Source organism: Chaetura pelagica, unplaced genomic scaffold (genome assembly GCF_000747805.2).
Source record: "Chaetura pelagica isolate M959 unplaced genomic scaffold, ChaPel_1.0 scaffold81, whole genome shotgun sequence".
Lineage (NCBI taxonomy): Eukaryota > Metazoa > Chordata > Aves > Apodiformes > Apodidae > Chaetura > Chaetura pelagica.
In genome coordinates, this window is record NW_009951997.1 from 1,161,023 (window position 1) to 1,182,574 (window position 21,552).

Here is a 21,552-nt window from a genome sequence, read left to right on the forward strand (position 1 = left end):
GTTTGGGACGGCGCCTGTGGCAGCGGCGTTGGAGCGGCTCTGCGGCGGGGCAGCTCCCAGCAGCGGGGGCGGGCAGCAGCGCGCGGCAGGAAATGGCAGCGGCAGGCACTGTGTGGAGAGGACCGCCCTGAACACGAGGAGAGAATGAGAGAGAGAGGGGCGTGCCGCGCTGCCTCTTTTTTGGGGTTTTCTGTGCTCCCGATTGGCTGGGTTTGTATTTCCGGGCTTTTCAGCCAATCAGACGGGACCTAGTCCCGCCCCTGCTTCCGGCTGCTGATCCTCCCCCCTGCACACACAGAGTGGGTTCAGCGCCACGTGGAGAAGCCATTTTAAGTCAGTTTTGTCGGCTGACTCAAATGACATTTCATGTTCGTGTAAGGAAATGCCTGGTCCTTCACAGCACTCCAGGATCTTCCTGGATCACTGGTGCTTTGTTGTATTGTCCATCAAGTAGATATTAGGCTCATGGAAAGTGTTATTTTATTTTTGGTTTTGTGGGGGGTTTTTTGCTTTTAATTTGAAGGTTTAGGATTTATTTTTTCTTAATTTATATTGCTATATGGCAGAAAAGCATTCTGAAGTTTTATTGGGCTGTTTAACAGAAGATTGAGGGTTTTAGGACACAATAATCTAGCAGAATCTTATTTACAGAAAATGAAGAAAAGAAGTTTTCTTTGCATTTGAAATAAACTCCAATATTTAATAATGCTAAAACTACAAAGGAATCAGACCTGTCACATTTGAAAATTGTACCTATGAAGTGGTTTACTATACATTACAAGACAGGAAAATAAGAACATCTAAGGAAAAATTTGATTGCCTTTATCACATAATAATTTACATCATACTCTAAAACCATATTAGTTAACATATTTAAGGTTGAAAAGGAAAATCAGGAAAGGCACTTATTGAGGTTGTTTCTGCTTATTTATTTTATGTGTGTTATGAATTAGTTTTAATCATATGGGGTTTTTTTCAGATTTCTTCTTTACTGAAAGATGTCTGGCTTGTACTTCATAAGTAAATATTGTCTTGGTCCAACAGGTGGCTGTATGTGTCTTTTTCTCTGTTCTGCTCAGAGGGGGCTATCAAGTTTTGTTTGTTGTTCTTTGGTTTGGTTTGGTTTGTTTTTTTCCCTGACATTCCTACTTTGATTATGCAGCTGTGGAAGACCTTGGTGCCAGGGGAGGTGACTGTTCCTGAAGGAGCCCATGACTCTGTGGGAAGCCCAGGCTGGAGCAGCTCTGGACCTTGTAGGAAGGACTCATGAAGGAGGGGTTCATGGAGACCTCTCTCCCATGGGAGGGACCCCATGGAGAAGCAGGGAAGGACTGTAAGGAATCCTTCTTCCTGAGGAGGAAGGAGCAGCAGGAACCACCAGCCTGTGAACTGACTCTAAACTCCATCCCCTGTGCCACTGGGGGGAAGGAGGGAGAGAAACCGAGAACAAAGTAATTTGGACCCAGGAAAAAAGGAGGGGTGGGGTAACATATGCAAGCCCTACTCTGTGTGTTGTCTGTGTCCTGTGTGTGTTTGATTAGTATGAAATTATTTTATTTTATTTTTTTCCCCCAAGTTGAATCCGTTTTGCCTGGGACTTTAATCAGTGAAGAACCCTCTTTGTTCTTTGTCTTAACTCTTGAGCTTCTAGTTGTCCTTTGTCCTCCTCATCCCAGAGTGTGTGTGTGTAGGGAGTTGAGTGAGTGACCATGTGGCTGTTTCTTTGTTGTCATGTTAGGCCCAAACCACGACAAATGGCAATCAAGACACACTTTAGGGCCTTGACACAACTGGTCAAGGTATCAGGACCTCAAGTAGTGTTCTCTTCTATCCTTCCAGTTGTAGGGAATGATAAGGGAAGGAACAGGAAGGAATATTTGTACTGCAGAATGCCAGCCTCTTTATCAAATAAGGCAAATCTCTACACAGAATAGTCTTCATACAATAGTTTTGAACCATTCACAAACAAGCCTGTTTAGCGCATAGCAGGAAAACAGAGAAATGTAAGCCAAGATTGTGGAGAATGTGGGATATACTGTAATACTTGTAGTATGTGGAAATTTGCAATAATGAAGGCTTCTTCCTCTCTCTCCACAACATATTAGTATGGAAGAAGGTCAGACTGAGCCCTTGGCTACAAAGGTCTGTTTCTTTACAGGAACTGTTTTACAGATTATATAATTAGAGGCCAGAAGACAACCTTCATGCTTTTCTTTTTTTCTGTTTTCCATCCTTATTCATACCAAGACTGTTCAGGTCAGTGTTTTGAGATGATGGTGCAGGAAGGTTTATATATGTTGGGCATAACTATGCATGATGGTTGTGTAAGGTTTCTCTTCTGAGGGCATAACCTAGAAAGGTTACTGAGAAACTTCCAAAATTGTCTCTTGTTAATATGAATGAAACATATTTGTTTTCTATGTCATGCATATGTATTTTGTACATTTTAATTTATATTTATCTAGAAATCACATGTGCACTTATACATATATATGGAATATTGACGTTAGAAATATTTTCTTTTTGTTCTATTCTGCCTTGAATGTATAAGTAAAGAGTAGCAAGAACAATAGTTCTCAAAAGTGAATTCGTAGGAGAGAGGGAAGATGGACACCTGTCCAATAGTACAGGTTTTCATCAGCCTCTGAGTTATGAACAAGTTTCATCAAGTTCTATTACTAAATAAAATGTTGCTTATTGGAGTTAATTTACTATAATATCCTTAACTATGTCTGATGGAGTGAGATATTTTAAATGGCAATTTAAATAGTTATGCTAAACCTAATGATTGCTATATGTTGTACTAGGAATGTTTAAAAATGTAGCCACTAAAATTTCTTCAAATACATTTGTATTTTGGGCCCACTTATATTAATAAGTTCAACTGTAGTAAAGGCAAGGTATGTTTAGATGAGCACAGATAAAATGAAGTTTTTCTTTTAATACCATCTACCATTGTCCTATTGCACTACTCTTCTGGATACTATTAAATAATTTTCTGGAAAATTATCCCACGAAGATTCAGCAGCAGCTGCAGATATAAAGAAAATATGTCAGGGACACTGATCAATTTGTATTCAGATTATTAGAGTGAGAACTGATTTTGGGTGCAAGGGGGAATGTCATAAAAATGAGAATGTATGAATCATTGTACCAGAAATCCAAACGTCTTTGTAGCTTCTAGCTTCTTTTATGGTGGCCAGCTGTACATAGTTGAGAAGATTGAAAGTATAAAGAAAGCATGTAGTGATACTTCAACATAGAAGCTATCAGTGGCTGTATAAAATTGCAGGGCTTCTTGAATGATCATAACTTACACTGAGGAGCTGTCCTTCAATAGTTTTGTAATCAATTCAAGCACTGAGCATCTACAAAGTCTTGCAGCAAGGAACTCCATGAAGGTGGTTTCTCTGTGTGAAAAATAACTTTTTCTTGTTTCTGAACCTGGCATTTCTTGATTTTATTAGATTATTCCTGTATTAAAAAAAACAACAAAAAACCAAAAACAAAACAGCAACTCCAAAACCAACAGCACAGTGCATACTACGTCATCTGTATCATTCATGCTTTCATAGACATCTGTCTATGATGCCTATCAGCTGCCTCATTGTTCCTAATGAGGAAGAATCCCAACCTGCTTCATTCAACACAAAGAAATGGTTTTCCATCGTAGATCTTCCCTTAACCTCTTCTTTATCTTTTCTAGGTTTAGAATACATGTTGAGAACGTAATAAGGATTGTAATAAAACCTCAATACAAGGGCATGAAAGACAGTATAACATTTTTTTTCCTTTCACTATTAATTCTTAATTATTTTTTTCCTTTTTTTACTTAATGCTAAGCTGTGGTTTTCCAACAGTGAGCTGTTATTACTACAAGATCTCATTTGTGAATAACCATGTCCCATCGCTGTATCCCTTCATATTAATTTACAGGGATTTTTTTTTTAAATTTATTTTCAAGTAATTTTAAGTTACAGTGTGTCCCTTCATTTCTTATGACTGGCACTTTTATTTGCTGGTCTTAATCGCAACCACAAATAATGTTTGGCCACTTTGCCCATCTCTACTATTGCTCTACTAAGATTATTGAATATTTACTCCTCTCGCTTATTTTCTGTCTTGTGCCTTGGTGAGAGCTTACATTTTTTTCTACGTTAGCTTAATTTCTTTAGGAGTTTTAATGAGACACCTTTTCAAACAGCTTTTGGATATATAAGCAGACATGAAATCTGGAGTTTTCATTTATGTATAGAAACTGGGACTGTTTTGGTTCATAGCAAGTAAATGAAGTTCCTGCGGTGATAAAATCTGACTTTCTGTCCCTCTGGATGAGCAGATTACTACACTATCTAGAAACTAGACAAAATTACAAATGTTCATTACTTCTGTAGTTCTTTATAATGATGACATTAATGAGGGGAGATGCCTATGAGAGACATGCGTTATAATGGAGAAATCCTTTATGCACCATTTTTAAATATAGCAAAGTTCCTCCGTAAAATACGGTTCGTCAACACTGTCATGACTTCCAAAGCTTTTCAGGGTTTATTGAGTATTTTATTGGATTTGCTGTACTTTTTTGGGGCTGTACAGTTGCAAGTCTCCCTACTTTGACATCCTATACACTATTTGGAACATAAAAGATACTTTCTAGATTTGTTGGCATTCCTCTGGCATTTTAATTAATATTATTATTAATTTCAATTAGAATTTGTTCTGTTTCCCTCAAAAAAACAGACCTGAGAAGCTTACTGCAAGTTTCCACACACAGAACCTAAACATGGATGCAAGTATATTTAGAATATGTTTTCCTTCCAATGCTTAATCAATAATGAAAATATTGTTTTGTAAATATTAATGGAAATGTTCAGTAGCATTTTGCCAAGTATATATTCAAAATATATCTGATCTCTCTTTGTAGCAAAAAAAAATAAAAAAAAATAATCGAAGATGTCATGTTTATTTTCACAGAATTTTTTATTTTTCATGGTTTACTGAGCTTGACATCAACTTTAATACAACGAAGGTTTTTCAAAAGCTATATATTTGGTTGGAAAATTATTTTTTGAAAAAAAAAATCTTATTCAGTAAAAAAACATCACTTCAAAAACTGTCAGTTTGATTTCATAGTTGTCTCTAGTTCTTTAAAATGAAAACAAAAATAGCTGCAAAGTAAGAAAAAAACCCCAAACTTTAAGTATATCTGGCTTATTGTATTTGTTAATTCCCATGTTGGTATATTTTACATCATCAGTTATGTGAAAAACCTCTTATCAGCTAATTCAACCATATTAGAACAGAGCTCGAATAAGCCGCTGAAAAACTAGAGACAGAAGACAAGCCCATGACATTTTGTTGGAGAAAAAAAAAATTAAAAACATCTCACTTGTCTCTTTATATTTGCTATTATTTCCTCATGTATATTATTTACATAATATTTTTGGACATAATAGATAACACTGCTATCAATAAGTGAAATCGTTTTAGCTTGAACATCTGCTCATCTTACTGTAAGCAGATTACTGTTGGGTGATTTCTGTGCTGTTTAAGTCATCTGATAATGATAATGCAGTGTTTGAATTATTTTGGTAGCTTTTATAGGCAGATTTCCAGTTCACTCATTTGACAAAAAGTAAGGAAGCTTGAAGTCTTTTATTGATATACCTATATCACATACATGTTACTAATAAGCTTCCTAAAAAGTTCATCAATTTTTCTTTTTACTTGTTAGTGATGGACCAAAAGAAACTATTTATTTTTTCCCCAATGTTGGATAAACCTAGAGGAACACTATAAAATAATTTTAGTTCTCTTAGAATAAAGACAAACCATTTTGAATTAACCTGGGGTAAATTATAATAATGTTGAAGGAGGTCAGTGTAGAAAATCTGGTTATTTTTCTTCCAACTTTGCGTGACAGGTAGCATAAGCATATTTTTATTTTTTTTTAAAAAAGCATTATGTGAACATGTGGTTAAAGGGCAATAGGGTCACTCTAGGCAATGAGTGAGAGGAATGAAAAGTAGACTCTTGACTGACAGTAATGTAATATTTTTCCCTGCAATTGAAGGCCAAATGGTCGAAATGTGACACCTTGTAACAGTGACTGAGTGAAAAATATCTGTATATACAGGGCTGGCAGCTGGTGGATATTGACCTGATGATGTGCAATATGAAGATTTTATTGGTTTAATCCCTGTATTTTTTCAATCTTCTGAGACAATTCTTACCATCAGCCGTTTCTCTGAAGACCCTATGAAATATTGTTATTTTAGTTGTTAACATAAGATCTTGTACATAACACTTTTCATAAAATTCCTTACAAAAATAAATAAATAAATGTCAACAAATTCTAAGAACTCACTGTTTCCTGGGAGTCCAATGGCTGCAATAGTTTTTATATGTTCCTGAATAGGTTAACATTCATAAGGTCTGTCTTGTAAGTAATTTGTAGTTTCCACCTGAAATATAACATTTATATATTTTCTTTCTGGCTTTTTTGTGGTCCTGTAGCACTTTGTGATATGTAGAAAATTTATTCAGACTAATCAGTATCAGGGTCTTGTTTACTATATGTTGTTACATTTTGTTAAGTTTAATAGCATTTCATGTGGCTAGGTTTAGTAGGTACTACTTGGGAAGCAGGTATTGCATCTCATATTTTCTCTACTTTGAATTGATAGGGAGTGTCACTTTCCAATTTCTCAATATTGTAAGGGTCTAAGAAAGACATTGAGATAGTGCTCTTGCTTCATTTCTTCTCCCTTTCTTGACATCTGATACTCAGGGCTTTTGTAATCTACAATATGGCCTTATATTTAACTATGCAGCTATGATACATCTGTGGCATGTAAGAGCATGGGAAATATGGGAAACATTTTTTGTGGACTATCCTGTGACTGAGTCTAATATTAAGGACCAAACTCAGTTGCTTAAATGATCCATTTCCTAAAATAAATTAGGTATGACAATCAATTATGACTTCCTGAATGCATTTTTACAATCTGTCTGCACAGGTGACTGCATGTTCCTATGCCTGCTTTCATCAGGCTGCTGTATTTGTACAGTAAAATGGCACATATTTGTGCAGTGGAAAGGAAATTAACATATATACTGTTGATTTGATTTTTTTTTTTTATGTTTCTTTTTCTTAAAATGTACTGAGATATAAAACTCCAAGGATGCAGCAAGGGATAAAAAACAATTTCCAATTATATTATTTCGATAATAATTTTAACAGTATGTTTATGAATTATTATATATTTCCACAGTGTATGCTACTGTTTTATTTATTAATGCATACAAGATTAGATTTTAAAAGTTAGGTTCAGATTCTGCTGAACTATTATAAAATGCCTTCCTAAAATGTAGTGATAGACAATTATTTCCATACAGTTATTATTCAGAAAGAAGTACTGTAATGTGAATCAAAACAACAAGAGTCTTATTTGACATTTGCTGATCTATTTAAGAAGTAATGGAGCTGTCTGTATTTGGTTTGGTTGGTTTTTTGTTTGGTTGTTTTTTTTCTTTCTGGAAACAAACCAGAGATTCTTACTGGGTTACATGTGAAAATGTTGGTTGGACCTGTTCAACCAAAATCTTGTTTTGAACAAAGAGGTAAAAACCATCTGTATTACAGCCTGTTTTTTCCTCCATCCTAATAGATAATTAAATATGTAGGATGTTACCTAACATTGGTGCAGACAGAAAACAGTATTGGAAGAGTGCCTTTTGGCTATTTATGGATTTAATGGATTAATTTTCTTAGTTTATTCCTATTGCACATTGTTGAAGGAGAAATGGAGACCAGGAAAGAAGAAAAAATTAGGTCCCTTTCACTAAATAATCATAAAGATCAACTGTTTGTATGGTCTATAAGACTTCTACAAAGTTTTGTAATGCTGAGTATTTAAGATGTTTCTTAATGTTCTTGGGAATATTTTCTATTAAAGAACACAAAAATTCCCAAGTTAATGAAAGTATTATACAGTGAAAAAAAAAAAAAAAAAAAATCCATAATCTTAACAGTATCTCAATAGATCAAATAATTTAACTTGATATAAGGTCAATAAAAATTTTGTCTCCATTGCATCAAAATAGGTTGCATAATGGCACTGTATTCAGCTTTCAGCTTCATTAGGTTTAATCACTTAACCACTAAGGAAAATAACTATCTGATAAAATACAAATGTACCATTTCACTCTTCAAAGAACTAATTTATTTTCAATATCTGTTGATTTTATGCAAGCAAGAAGTTAAGGGAGACACAGCATGGATTATCCTTCAGATGTGTTTCTTCTGCAATAGCTAAGCAAATACAGACCCAAAGATAGCCTGTTCATGTTATGAAATTATTCCATCTCAGCAATGTTTGAAAATCGCAGTGCTTGTTTACTAAATAGATTTGTGGAATCTAAAGATTGAAATAAAGAAGAGACAATTTAAAATGTCTTGGGATACCTACTCTGTTCTGTGATAGCTGAAGTATTATTTCTGTTACAGTTGGCTAGTTGTCCAGATTTCTTTTTACTAGACTATCCCAAGCTAGCAATTTAAAAAAACCCACTACATTTGGTGCAAGGTGTGTTAATTTACTGACACTTTTTCAGCCTTCGACCTGACAGCTTTAAAAGAGATTAGGTTACCCTCAGATGGTTGCATTATATCACACAGTGGTGTGTTATCAAATAATTTGTCTTTGGAAAAACATAATGCTTAAAAAAGACTGTTTAAACAACTTTTTGTGATTTATCTATTACAGTTACACATAATCTCTGATGATGCAATTGTGATTCAAAATGGGAAACTACAGCAAAGTCAGTTTTTAAAACTAATTCCTTATGTCTGGATGGATTAGTTGTACCAGAACGTTTTTAGAATAGGGAACTCAAGCTGAGACAGCTCCTCTTTCTAGAACAGAGTATCACTGGTTCAGCTCAAAAATAAAATTTCACTTAAACATGACAACTATAGGAAGTAGCACTTTTGAGTGAGCAAGTGGATCTATAACTTGAGCCTCTCCCTGTGAGCACAAGCATTTCAGAATCTGTTAAATATATGGAGAATACTGCAACATATAACTACAGGCAGTTGGATGTGCTGTCATTCAAGAAATTTCATATCCTCTTCAGGCCTGGAATTGATGGCCAGAACAGGCAGGCAAACATCAACATAGTTGTAAAAACTGGTTTATTTCTTAAAAATAAATACAAAAATATAAATATAAAACATTGGCAGATAGAATTTGATGAAATGAAGTTGCACAAACTTTTTTTTTAACCAACTGCATATTACACTTATTAATACCACATGTACATTTTGTTTTAATTTTAATGTACAGAACAGGACATACTAGATTTTTTCTTCTTTGTCATCTTAAAAGCTGCACTCGCGAGGATAGGACATGTACCTAACAGAAGCGGCTTGTACACGAGGTTGCTTAAGGGATTATCATCCTGCTCAAATTTCAGAAGGTAAAATATTGTTTATTTTACTTACTAAAATGGACAACACTGATTTTCCATAGCTTTGGCTCTAGGAAGGTGATTAAATAAAATGCTGTATATACTCCGAGTGGCACCCTACTAGAAAGAATTAATTACATTAATGAACAAATTCAAAACAAATTTTAAAAGGAAACCATTGTGCTGAGTGGCAGGAAAATTTTCCTGAATGTTAAATACTGTTGAGTGTAGACGGTGTCTGTAAAATTACTTCCCCTCAAAGGAAACAAAAATGTAGGCTGCTGTAAGTTAAGAAGTGTCTTTGTCACTTTCTCCTCCACCATACATTTCAGCCAGCTTATTAAACCGAGGGCCCCACTCTCGGAGGTAATCATAGTTTTGGTCTCCTTCAGTAGTGCCTGACTCTAAAGAGCTCAAGGATTCAGCAATTGAATCATTTCCTTCATAGGCATAGGTTGCAAGCGAGTCATATGGAGGTGCAGAAGGATCAGTATCGTGCTCTTTCAGCCTTTGGTTAATGAAATCACGGACATCTGTGTTATCTGGTGCTGAAGGAGTCCTCCGTGGTACAAATAATGTTTCAGGGATAATGTCTCGTCGAAGCTTCTTATCTTCCATAGCTGCAGGATTTCTCAGTGTGCCAATATCAAAGGCTTGGGTGTCTTCCTCTCCACCACCTTCATCATTATAACTCACAATGTTGTCTCTGATGTCCTCTTTAGAGAGGATCAATGGCTCCTTCTTTCGTTGTCTCTTCAGAGCAGCAAACAGCACCACTATAACTTAAAGAGAGAAACAAAGAATGGGTAAAAATCTCTATTTAACCATTTCTTAGCAGATCCACTAGGTACAAGATCTTTCTTTCAGATATATTTCAGCAATTCGTTTGTGTCTGATACATGGATAAACATCTGCATATCTGTACTATGATAGCAAAGGAAGATCTAGAGCAAAATGTGCTATTTTGCACACATATTGTGTGCTCTGCTTTACAGAATCATGGGATTGCCTATATGCTCTTTCTGTTACTTGAATGAGTTTTGAAATAGCTATGTCCATTCTGAGGATATTTTCCTCTTCTTATGTCAAAAGTGATATTCTGAAAACCACAAAAGAGGTTTTACAAAATTTGTTTCAGGTTGCACAGTGGTAGTTTTAACAGTCTTGAAATTGAATTCTTATTACTACGTCCAATTCTCAGGCAAATGGGTTTTGCTTTTTATTATTTTGTTTGTTTGTTTTATGTTGCAGTTAAATTCTTCTTGCAAAATCCATGGTCATCACTTTTAATTTGTAAAATGAGTCAGAACAAAATGATTTGTTCATGGGGGAAAAGGTGCATTACTTTTTCTTACCTAGCAGGATAATGATGCAGAGGAGAATGGCAACCAGTGCCCCTGTGCTGAGGCCAGCAGGGAGGAGCAAGGCCTCAGCATTGCAGGACTGCATGTTCCCCCAGCTGTCGCAGGCACACACTCGAATGGTCAGCGTGCCAGTGCTGCTCTGGATGGGGTAGTCATTGTCTGATATCACCACTGGTAGGAGGTAAGTACTTATTTCATGTCGACTAAAGCCATTCCTTCTTGTTAAAATTCTGGCAGTGTTATCTAGATTGATTAAAATACATTGTTGTAGAGCATATGAATATAAAATGTATAATTTATGGTACATGCAAACCATCACATTTTACATAACTGGTAGTATTTTGAAATCAGTGTTATCTCTTTTTCTTTTTATAATTATATTCCCATTTGATCAGAAAGCTATTTATAATTTTTTTATGTTCATCTGTCCTGCTCCTCTCTCTGTGCCTCTGCATCACCTTTCAGCATGATTTGAAAAGAGGATTTCTCAAGCTTAAAATGTTTTCTAGATTAATGCATGTGGTGCATGACGCAGTTCCAGTTCAGGGCTGAAGCCCTGAAATGAAGCGGCCAATTGAGAAAAAAATAACCTTCTGTTTCACCCTGTTCAGCAAGCATGCTCTTTTTAAAGATTCTTTCTATTAATCTTCTATGATAACACCCATGGGAACACTATCTGTAAATTCAGTATGACATTTTCCACACCAAAATACTTTCAACACATTGTAGAACAATGAACTGTGTGTACTGTAGCACATTAATACATGGGGGGGGGGGTAAAAGTTGTCTTAGGAATTCAGAAAACATGAAAGACAGAAGATTTTCCTATACTGTCTTGAGAAGGGAATTTACTAAACTACATTTTTAGAAGAAAAAGTCTTAGTTGTATGCAGCGTACTTCAGCATCAAAATCTGTCTACTGAGTGGCCAGAGGGAAGGAAGGGAAGGGAAGGCCAGAATAACAGAGAGAATATTTCTCCTGTTGTTAGGGTCATAACACTAGTGTGAGCCAACACTAGATTTGCAAACTTTTTAGTTCAAAAGAGAGAAAATACAGATTTAGCCTCCATTAATAGGACCATTTAATTTCCATTACGCTTTAGCTATCCTGCCAACTAACTTCAGGGTGAATTAAAATAATCCATGCTCAAAAGAAAGAAAATAGTTACAGATAGAAAAGCAATGACAAGGTCTATACCTCCATACACTCATGACCTAGTCACCAGGATATAATCTGTGCTTAAAACATTATTATTTTATTTTTTTTTACAGCCTTCATGATATGAAACATCAAGTTTTCCTTTATTGCACTACTTCATTAGTTCGGGGTATTTTTATTCTATTTGTTTTTACTCAACATGAAAAACTATGTCTCCAATGGATCTCTAAATATTTCTGCTTCTGGGGATTTTATAAAGTACCCAAACAACCTATTTTCAATTCTTCACTTTCCCTGCTGTTAGAATTTTCTTCTGCTATTGTTGGAAGCTTATTACTTTCTGAAGTCTTCATCAGAAAAAGAGGATTATTCACATTGCCTTTATGCCTTTAACACATTTTAATGCTGACACCATGTCCCCTCTCATTTATTTCTCCTGTAATCTAGAGCCCTATCAGTTAGTCATGTTGACAATGAGGGCATAAATGAGTGTATAGCCCCCCTTCCCTAAAAGAATCTTCTGAATTTTTTCTCTGAAAGATTGACAAAAGATCAAAGGAAAAGCTAAAGTGGCTATGCACTCAGAACCATTATTTTCATTAATGGTCAGGAAAAAGCAAAACAGAAGACCAGGAAAATCAAAACTATGTTACAGAAAACCAAGGTGAAAACTCTGAACTTGTTAGCTGAAGATTTTTTTTCTCCTTCAATCATGCACTGCATGTGGCTACTCACCCCAAACCAACAATTTTACTAATTTTCTTTATAATTTATTTTCTCACAATTTTGTCATGTTAATTTTTGCCTTACTTACACAGATAAAAATGTAGAAGTCCTAACCCACAAACATTCAAGTAAAATTATTTTTCTTGCTAGCAGCAGCATTAGTGCCTTCTCTACGTATCGACAGGTATCAAAAGCAAAGATATTTCAGGAATGTACACTGGATAGCAAAGTTAACTGTAACAGGCATGAATTTTACCTTCATTGTCCTGAACAGTGAAGTTGGGGTTAACAGCAGCCAAACTGAAGAAGAACTTTTGGCCGCCGAGAGGGTCATCTTTGTCTACTGCACTTATGGTTTGAATAAGCTGTAGGAAATAAAGCAAGAAAACAAACAAACACAAAAAAAACCACAATATACCTAGGTTTTCTATACAGCTGTCTGATTAAGACTAGAAGATAATCTTATATTCAAACTACACATGCATTGACTTAATCTGTAGAACATATTAACTGAACAGAAGTTAAAGAAGCATATCATATAAGTTTTTACAAGAAGAGCATCCATACACGTTTCACGTGGTGGTGCATGTGCACATTTAGAACTCCCAACTTCTACCTTAGTCCTCCTCTATTTTTGTTTTTCAATGTATGTTTATATATATTTTGTAACTACACTTGCCAAAAATTGTTTTATCTGTAGCTGAGGTAATTTTTATTCTTAATTTCTGATCCATCATTTTAAATTAAAATCAATACAATAGGAATTATACATTTTCTTGAGAAAAATATTATTTTATCAAATAGATGTTTTTGATAGGGAAGTTAAAAGTTTCAAATTTCAAAATACAAATATTTCTTTCTAAATAATTGCTTTCTGCAATGTCTGCAAAAAAAGTTTGGGTATTTTTTTTCGGAAGCAATGGCAACATTTCAACATTTTCTTATCTGGCAGGTAAATGAATGCATGGCTTTTTTTCACTGTAGTTTCTATACCTAAGGGTGGCAAAATGTAATTTCTCAAATTAAATACAATTGTTGATAAATTTATCACTTTATTTAAGAGTTTAGATTTGTTTGTTTGTTTTTAAACCCATAGAAATTAAAACTCTACTTATGGCTCAATTTTTATGCATACATGTGTGTATGCTCAGCTATGTTCTTAAGTTTAACCTTCAAAACGAGGTCAATCTTGGCATAGCTAATTTTTATTTTTAATTTCTGGTCCATCAAATGAAATTGAAATTTTTTTTTCAAGCATGAAATAGCATCTACTTTTTTACACTAGTACTTCCTATCCACTTTAACAAATGCATGATCAACTCCTCTCAACTTCTCTCTGGTCCATCCACAATACAGTAATATGTTTCTTTGTGAGGTGAGGATTGGATGTATTTTAGTACAGTAGCTTGTTTTCTTTCTCAACTGGAGTTTTGTCCTACTCTAAATAAACTTCCAATAATTTACTAGATTAACAAAACAGATAATACAGGTGGAGAATATTATTTATTTTAAAAGAGTGAGCCTTCCAATTATTTTGTGAGTTACAGAGTTTTTTTGCAAAATTAAGTAAAAAACAACCCACTAACTATGACCATGAATGCAGTAGGTTGTTGGTGTTAATAAGTTCATGAAAAAACACTCCTCCAATTCTGGGTGTCTATACTTATAGTTTAAGAGGAGCAGGTAGAAGATTTTATAGCCTGAAATCATAGTCCATTAGAACAAGTATTCATCATCTCCTGTGAGAGTTTGGAAAGTTCTCCTTGCAGTATCACTGATGCACTCAGCTTCTTCCTGTAGGTCACTGTAAGGAACACACTATTGATCAGACTGAGAGGTCAGTGTAGATGAAGTTTGTTTAGATTTGGGCTTAGGTCTTTGAAGGGACCAGCATCTTTCTGTTAACTTTGCATTGCATGATCCCTTATGCTCTTCCAAGGCCTGTATGTGAAGTAAGCTTCAGACAACCCATAGGCACAGAGTACAAATGAGCAAGGATGAAGGGAGATTCCTCCTGAATTGCTGGGAATAAATAAAAGTACAGATGTAGGCCACAGTCAATCATATAGGTTCTTCTGGTAATCGCCTGACTACTCCATCTCTCTTGCAGACAATTATAGAAGCACCACAGGTTTTGATGTCCTAAATAGGACATATTTGACTTTCTGTTTGTTGAGCTGAGCGTTATCACAACTTCTATTTGAGAGTAGAATGAATTCTGGAATGCATTTAAGCTGCATTACTTTTTCTGTGTTGTTTTTTTGTATATGTGTGCTGGGTTTTTTTGTCGAAAGAGCTGTGCTGTACTTGGTTCCTCTAATCTCTACTCTGTTTCACCAGTTGTAATAAAAATGAAGGTGAGGAGACACTGTGTGCTACAGGGAATTTTGCTTTCACACTGTTTTCAGACTAGCCATTTGTAAACTAATGGTTCTTCCTCTTCTTCAGGACCTAACTAATCAAGACCTGGCTTGTGTCCTGGTTTGAGCCAGGATGAAGCCAATTTTCTTCTTACTTTTTTTTTTTTTTTTTTTTTTTTTTTTTTTTTTTTTTTTTAATATCCTCAGTGAACTCCCTTTTAAGCAGCACACTTACTGAAAGTAGCAGTAAGTGTACTAGCTAGTGGACTGATAATGCTCAGTGCTTATAGATATTGCCAAGACACCAAGGACACTTGGCTCTACTTGTCAGATTTGCTATACTAAAGGAGCAGAAGAGTAGTATCTATAGGGAAGAGTGGACCAGAAGGACAGCAAAATTGCCCAGAGATATTCCATACATATATGCACATAATTCTTAGTATAAATTCAAGTCCTCCCTTTTCCTTTTCTCTTCTGTTTACGGCTGGCATCCAGAGAGGACTCCATCTATCCATCTCCTTTGGGAGATCCCTGGGCCCATGAGTTCCTGAGCCTTGTAACTCTACACCCAGGTCCTTTTTTTGATCTGGCACTATCTCTGGCAGTGGTCCAGGACATTTTGGAACTGGTCACAGCTAAGGAGAGTGCCACAGGAGCCCTTGGGGGTGGCGAGAAGTGATAAGGTCTTGCACATATTTGCATATAATGGTACATATTTTCTTTTATCATTAGTGTTTAATTAAAGCTGTCCAGTTTTCAATCTGGAAAGTCTCACTCCTTATTCTCTCTCTCCTTTCCCTACCCTGGTGGGAGGGTATTGAGAATATTGTTGTCATTGGTTCAATTGCTGATCCTGAGCCAAACCATGACAGGTTGCAGCCAGCCTTTTCCATGCCATAGCATTTATATCAGACAGTTCTTCGTGTTTTGACTCTTGTGTTCTGTAGTGAAGGCAATTGCAACATGTGACAGAAAGTGCTTCCTAAAATTGATACATTGTATTATCTTCCAGGCTTTCAGGATATTTTTGTTGCTGCTCCCAGTATCGTTCCTCCAGCCCTCTTGGGGCACTTGATGAATCTTATGAAAGTGCGTATTCATTTGCCCAGTTTTTTTTACTATTTATTTTCACAAATCTAACCACTTTAAGCAGACTGTAACACTGTCTGACAGGCAAATCCAATGATTCTACAATTTTTAACTAGTCACTATCTAATTGTTTGTGGGTAGAGAACTGAAGGTGTAAGTAAAATTTTAATGAACCATGGAAGCTGTGTTACATGAGCTTTCCCTTTTGCTCAGTTGCTAGGCAGCCACTTAGGATTTTTTTATTTATTTTTTTTTACCAAACCTGGACTAATTCTAGGAGATTCAAGCACTGATCAAACCTTCAGTATACTAGTTTATAGCTATTTGCTTGCCCGTCCCTGAACCTTTAGTCAGCAACTGATGGCAGGGTAACTACTAAGAATCTCCTGAATAAGTGTGAATCCAATTGTAGAAAAAATGAAATTTCTTACTGGGTACACCTCTTTATTTCTAACCAACATATACATTAACTGCCTTTTCTTTTTCTCACTGGGTTTTGAATATAAACCTACAATTTAGACATATTGAAATGGCAGAGAATAAATTCTGCCTTTTAGGTCACCTACCACCCAGTGTTACACTGTAAATATAGACAACGGGTATTGCAGACTATCCACTACTCAAGTAGCAGGGTATATTTGGCTTGTATTCAAAAAAAGAACTAAACAAGAAAGCAATATATTGCATGTTTTGCATTATATTGGTAATCATACTACTGTAGTATATCCTGTTTTACACATGGTTTCATACAGTGTTGTTTTCCTCTTAGACCAATCAGCCATGGGATACCACCAGTACTTCCACAGTATGTTACTTCTCTTTGTTAGAAATCCCAAAAAGCAGTAACTGCAGGGAAGGCAAGCATGTTACTCTGAAAAAAAGGCAGGAAAGTAAGGGCCTGAAGGTAACAGAAGAGGGTTGTTAGCCACTAAAACTGATTAGATAGTAGAACCAAGTTTGCTGTGTAGGCTGCTTATTCCAATATAACCCAGTTTTGTGCTTGGCAAGTCCTCTTTGAGCATCACTTCTATCCACTATTTAAGGAAATAGGGTTTTTTTTGGTTTTTGGTGGTTTTTTGTTGATTTTTTTTTTCTAAGACACACTAGATATTTGCTTTAAATTCTGTACAAAGAACACAAAACATGCTGTGCTAGTATGAAAAAAACCTACTACTATTTAGAAACCCTATACTGATTTGCATTACAAAAACTACCTTGCCAGAGTAAAATAAAGACACTGCAAGTTTTTTAAAAAACAAAGTCAAGAACAAAATTTGAATGCTACTACAAACACGGGAATATATAGGATCTATGGAAATACACTGAAGGAACTAAACAAAGGATAAATCAAAAGAAAAGGAAAAGGAAAAGAAAAAAATATTAATGGAAATTGACCACAAAATGCAGTAAAAAGTAGATATGAGGGAGATACAAAAAAAAAAAGGAAGGAAAAAGTAACACTTCAGGATGAAACAATGTAAGAAACTTTTATAAAAAATATCTCTTGAAAAAGAAGAAAAATGGAATGCTAGAAACTGAAACCACAAGGAATTAAGATTTTCCACAGACACATATTTTAGTTATTTTTTTTTTAAATAAAAGGAATAATTATTAGAAAGACAGCTAGTGAACATAACAAGGAAATTTCTGAAAATATAATGATACCAAAATCCATGTTTAAGCCAGATTATGATGGGTAAAATATGCCTGATGAATGCTTTTTATATTGGCCAAAAGAGTTGATAAGAAGAAAAGTAACACAAAAATAATTGGTTTAGGAAAATTTGTGTTTATATAATCTATGATGAATTAAGATATAGGAAAAAGATTTTTTAAAAATAGATTAATATTTTGAAATGTCATTGAAAGGGAACCCATGGAGCTAGACCAATATATATAATGTTGTGACATGCAAAAAGGGAGTGCACATGTATAGATCTGGTAAAACAAAGGTTAATACCAGCAAGATTGTAACAAGTGTTCTTGGAGACCCAAAGAGCTTTCCTCATTACTTTTGGGGCTTTGAAAGTGGCAGCAAACCATGCAGTTTACCTTCTTCCTACCTCTGGTTCAGGCACACAATCTCTGAAAGGACCAGAATGCCATTGGGCACCCATGATGGTATAGGTCTATTAATGCAAGGCCCATGTGATTTGGTATATGTTTTTACTCAAAATTTTAAAATTTCTGTATATAATCCCCAGGCATAGATGTATATATGCATTACAATGACTAGAGTAGGAGAAAATAGTGAATGACCCAACAGAAACAAAATTCAACAAAACTAAACTATTTCTCATTTAAACATCACAACATGTGTCAGGTGCAGGTGCCCTGATGCCAGCAATGGCGGTCCCTGTGCGGAGTGGGCGGGGCTGCCCCGCGCCGGCCACAGCCGGTTCCAGCCGGTTCCAGCCGCTCCAGCGGCCCCCGCGCAGGGCAGAGCTGAGCCCCTCAGCCACGGGCGGGGGAACCTGGGTCAGAAAGGGCAAAACGCTGCCCGGCAGCCAGGGCTGAGGGGAACGGGGAGGAACAGCCCTGCCAGCCCCCAGGGGAGAGCGGGGGGAGCGAGGAGGGGCCGCGGGCGCCCCGGCAGAGATGGCCCTGGAGAGACCCCGGTGGGGCAGGTGTTTCCCCGCTGCCCTGAACAGGACCCCCACTGCAGCAGTTTTATAATGAAGGACTACAACCCATGGAAAATACCCACACTGGCACAAGGAAAAGCATGAAGAAGAAGGAAAGGCATAGAGGAGGTAGAGGAGTAAGGAATGAAGGGATGAAGGTGAACCTGAAAAATAAGGGTTGAGAAAAAGTGTTCTAGTTATTTTTATTTCTCACCATCTTACCCTATTTTTAACTGGCAGTAAATTAATCTTCCTCAGGTTGACTCTCTTTTCCCAGTGATGGTAACAATTAAGTGACCTCCTAGTCTATATCTCAACCCACTTTCTTTTTCATCTTATTTTTTTGCCCTGTCCTGTTGAGGAGGGAGGAAGTGGAAGAGTGGGCATCTGGCTGCTCTTCAAGGTTAACTCATGCCTTATTTTATTTTGGCAGGTCATTTACAAAGAGAGAAGAAGGGTCCTTCTTCTGACCATTACTATGCGGAAAGTGAGTATGTAGAAAAAATACACTCTGCTTCCATGTAAATTCTGCTTTCTGCAGTGATTCCTGTCTTTTACATTAGAGGATCTTTGGAGGCTGACTGCTGAGCTGCCAGACCTGTGGCAGATGGGAACTGACAAAACCAGTGGGAATCCATCGGCCAGCCCAGCTGCCCTGCTCCTGGCTCTTCTCACTTGGGGGTGGAGGACAGCTGAACTTGTCTGTGTACAAGGCTGCAGCAGTTTGAATATTTCATTTTTTTCTTCCCCTCAACTCCTACTAGGTCAACTTTGTATGACTCACATGAATGCCTGTATCCCTTTTAAGGCACCAAACCAAGTTTGTCCTCTCTTTTTTTTTTTGTGGGGGGGGGGGGGCAGAGGAAGGGAATCAAAAGAACAACCATAAAAATGGCATTCTGCCACAGCTGCTGCCCATTTGTGGCTTGAGGTTTTTGGAAAAGGATATTCCCATTGTTTGGAAGGTCGTTATATGATCTGACATGACTAGTAACAGAAAGCAGGAAAACAATCACAGTCCTTTTGAGTCAATCAAACTCCAAAAATCATGTTTAATTAAAAAATACTCTCCCTCTGTTCTGTTGCTATGTATATATATCTGTGTATGTCTATATATACACATATTATATATATTGTGTGTGTTTATGTATATGTCTATATACATTTTACATATACTTCTATATAAATTAAGTAGTTTGAAATTTTAAGGGAAAATAAATCAACTGGAAAACTATCATATACATTAAAATGTCTGTCAGTAGAAGAGACTGAATTCCAAAATAACAAGTCTTATTTATGATCTACTAGTAACCAAGAAGATAATTACATTTAAATGGATTATTCATGTTATCCCACATTGCATTTTTTCTTCCTATGATTTTTTCCTCTAAAGAATTATTTGTAGCCCTTTTTTTAAAAAAAAATGTTTACAGAAACATGAAATGTTTACACTTATAGAAATGTTTACACTTATAGACCTTTTAGTAAACTTGGCACATTTTTCTGATTAAGGACATACTTTTGAGTTCTATTAACAAATTAAATAAATATTTATGGATGCATGCACTCATCTAGCTTCTCATTGGTTAGTCATAAACTATTAGTGTGGGTTTTTCAGCTTTGTAACTGATAGCATTTTCTGAATGTAAACAGAAAACCAGTGTAATGCAGAAATAACTTACATTTACTTTTAAATTATACTGACCTAAATATTCCAGGTAGCTCAAAAAAACAGAGTTATTCAAAATATGTTTACATGAAAAAATAACTATTGACTTTAGAATTTCCTGTACCCTCTGTAATTAGTAAGCTGGACAGAACAGATTATAAAACCTCAAACAAGATTTGTGGATGAATGCAATTATTTTTTTTTTATTATTATTTTTTTTACCCAGGACTTTTGTGAAACTGGAAGAGGAAAATTAAATGCTCTGCTTTTCCAATTCTTAATCTATATACCATATTGTAAAGGATTAGAATAGTATTTTAGCACTTATAGAAGACACTGCAACTCTCAAAAATTCTACATGTTTAACCCAAGATTTCTCTTTATCTAACAGCTTGATTTACCTTACAGTTCTTGTACCAGACTAATAACCTTACTCAGTACCTTTAGATATTTTATGCATTAAAAATTTCATCCTTAAATCCTCTGTTCTAATTTCTAAGTGATGTTACTTCAGAAAGAAGAATGGCAACCTGAATGTGAAATGTGTAATACAACCTGAATGCCATACCTCTAAGACTTAAACAGTTAAAACAAGCTGGCAATTCTTCCATATTCTGTTCAAAGCTGCTAAAATGGTACTGCTACCTTTTTAAAGGACTTATTATTGGCTGACTGTGCTCTGAGACATGCTGTGATGTAATAGGAAAACATTTTTTAACAGTTCTAATAAGCAGCTGCCTATTAGCAACTAGATATTAAGCAGTACAGTCATTTCACATAAATTGAAGTACACATTTTGTAGCCTGAAGCAAAACAAAATATTATATTACCAGTTCAAGCAATGTATGGTTTGTGTTTTATTTTCAGAAGTTTTTGATGTGAATATATACGTCCAAGGTATGACAGATGTCAATATTGTAACCCCCATCAGCATGGATTGAAATGTATCTGAAATTTCCTATTTGGGAGTTATTGAAAATATAGATGAAATGTTTTAGTAGTGCTGTATCATATTTTTTGTTGTGAAAATAATGACAAAACTAGTTACAATCATGAGTCTTGGAAATATCTATTCAGAATGTAACAGTAG

The 21,552-nt window shown here is 35.7% G+C and overlaps 1 protein-coding gene across 1 annotated transcript in view; it reads right to left on the reverse strand.

Moving 5' to 3' along the window:
* Positions 1 to 9,495: 9,495 nt before the first annotated feature.
* The window catches only part of CDH10 (cadherin 10, type 2 (T2-cadherin)), a 50,342-nt gene continuing 38,285 nt past the window's right edge, over positions 9,496 to 21,552 (reverse strand). The window contains exons 9-11 of the mRNA XM_010002417.1: positions 12,977 to 13,085; positions 10,827 to 11,078; positions 9,496 to 10,253 (exon numbers count right to left, since the gene is read on the reverse strand). Of these exons, the coding sequence (XP_010000719.1) occupies positions 9,760 to 10,253; positions 10,827 to 11,078; positions 12,977 to 13,085 (855 nt within the window). The 3' untranslated portion in view covers positions 9,496 to 9,759. The remainder of the gene's footprint in view (positions 10,254 to 10,826; positions 11,079 to 12,976; positions 13,086 to 21,552) is intronic.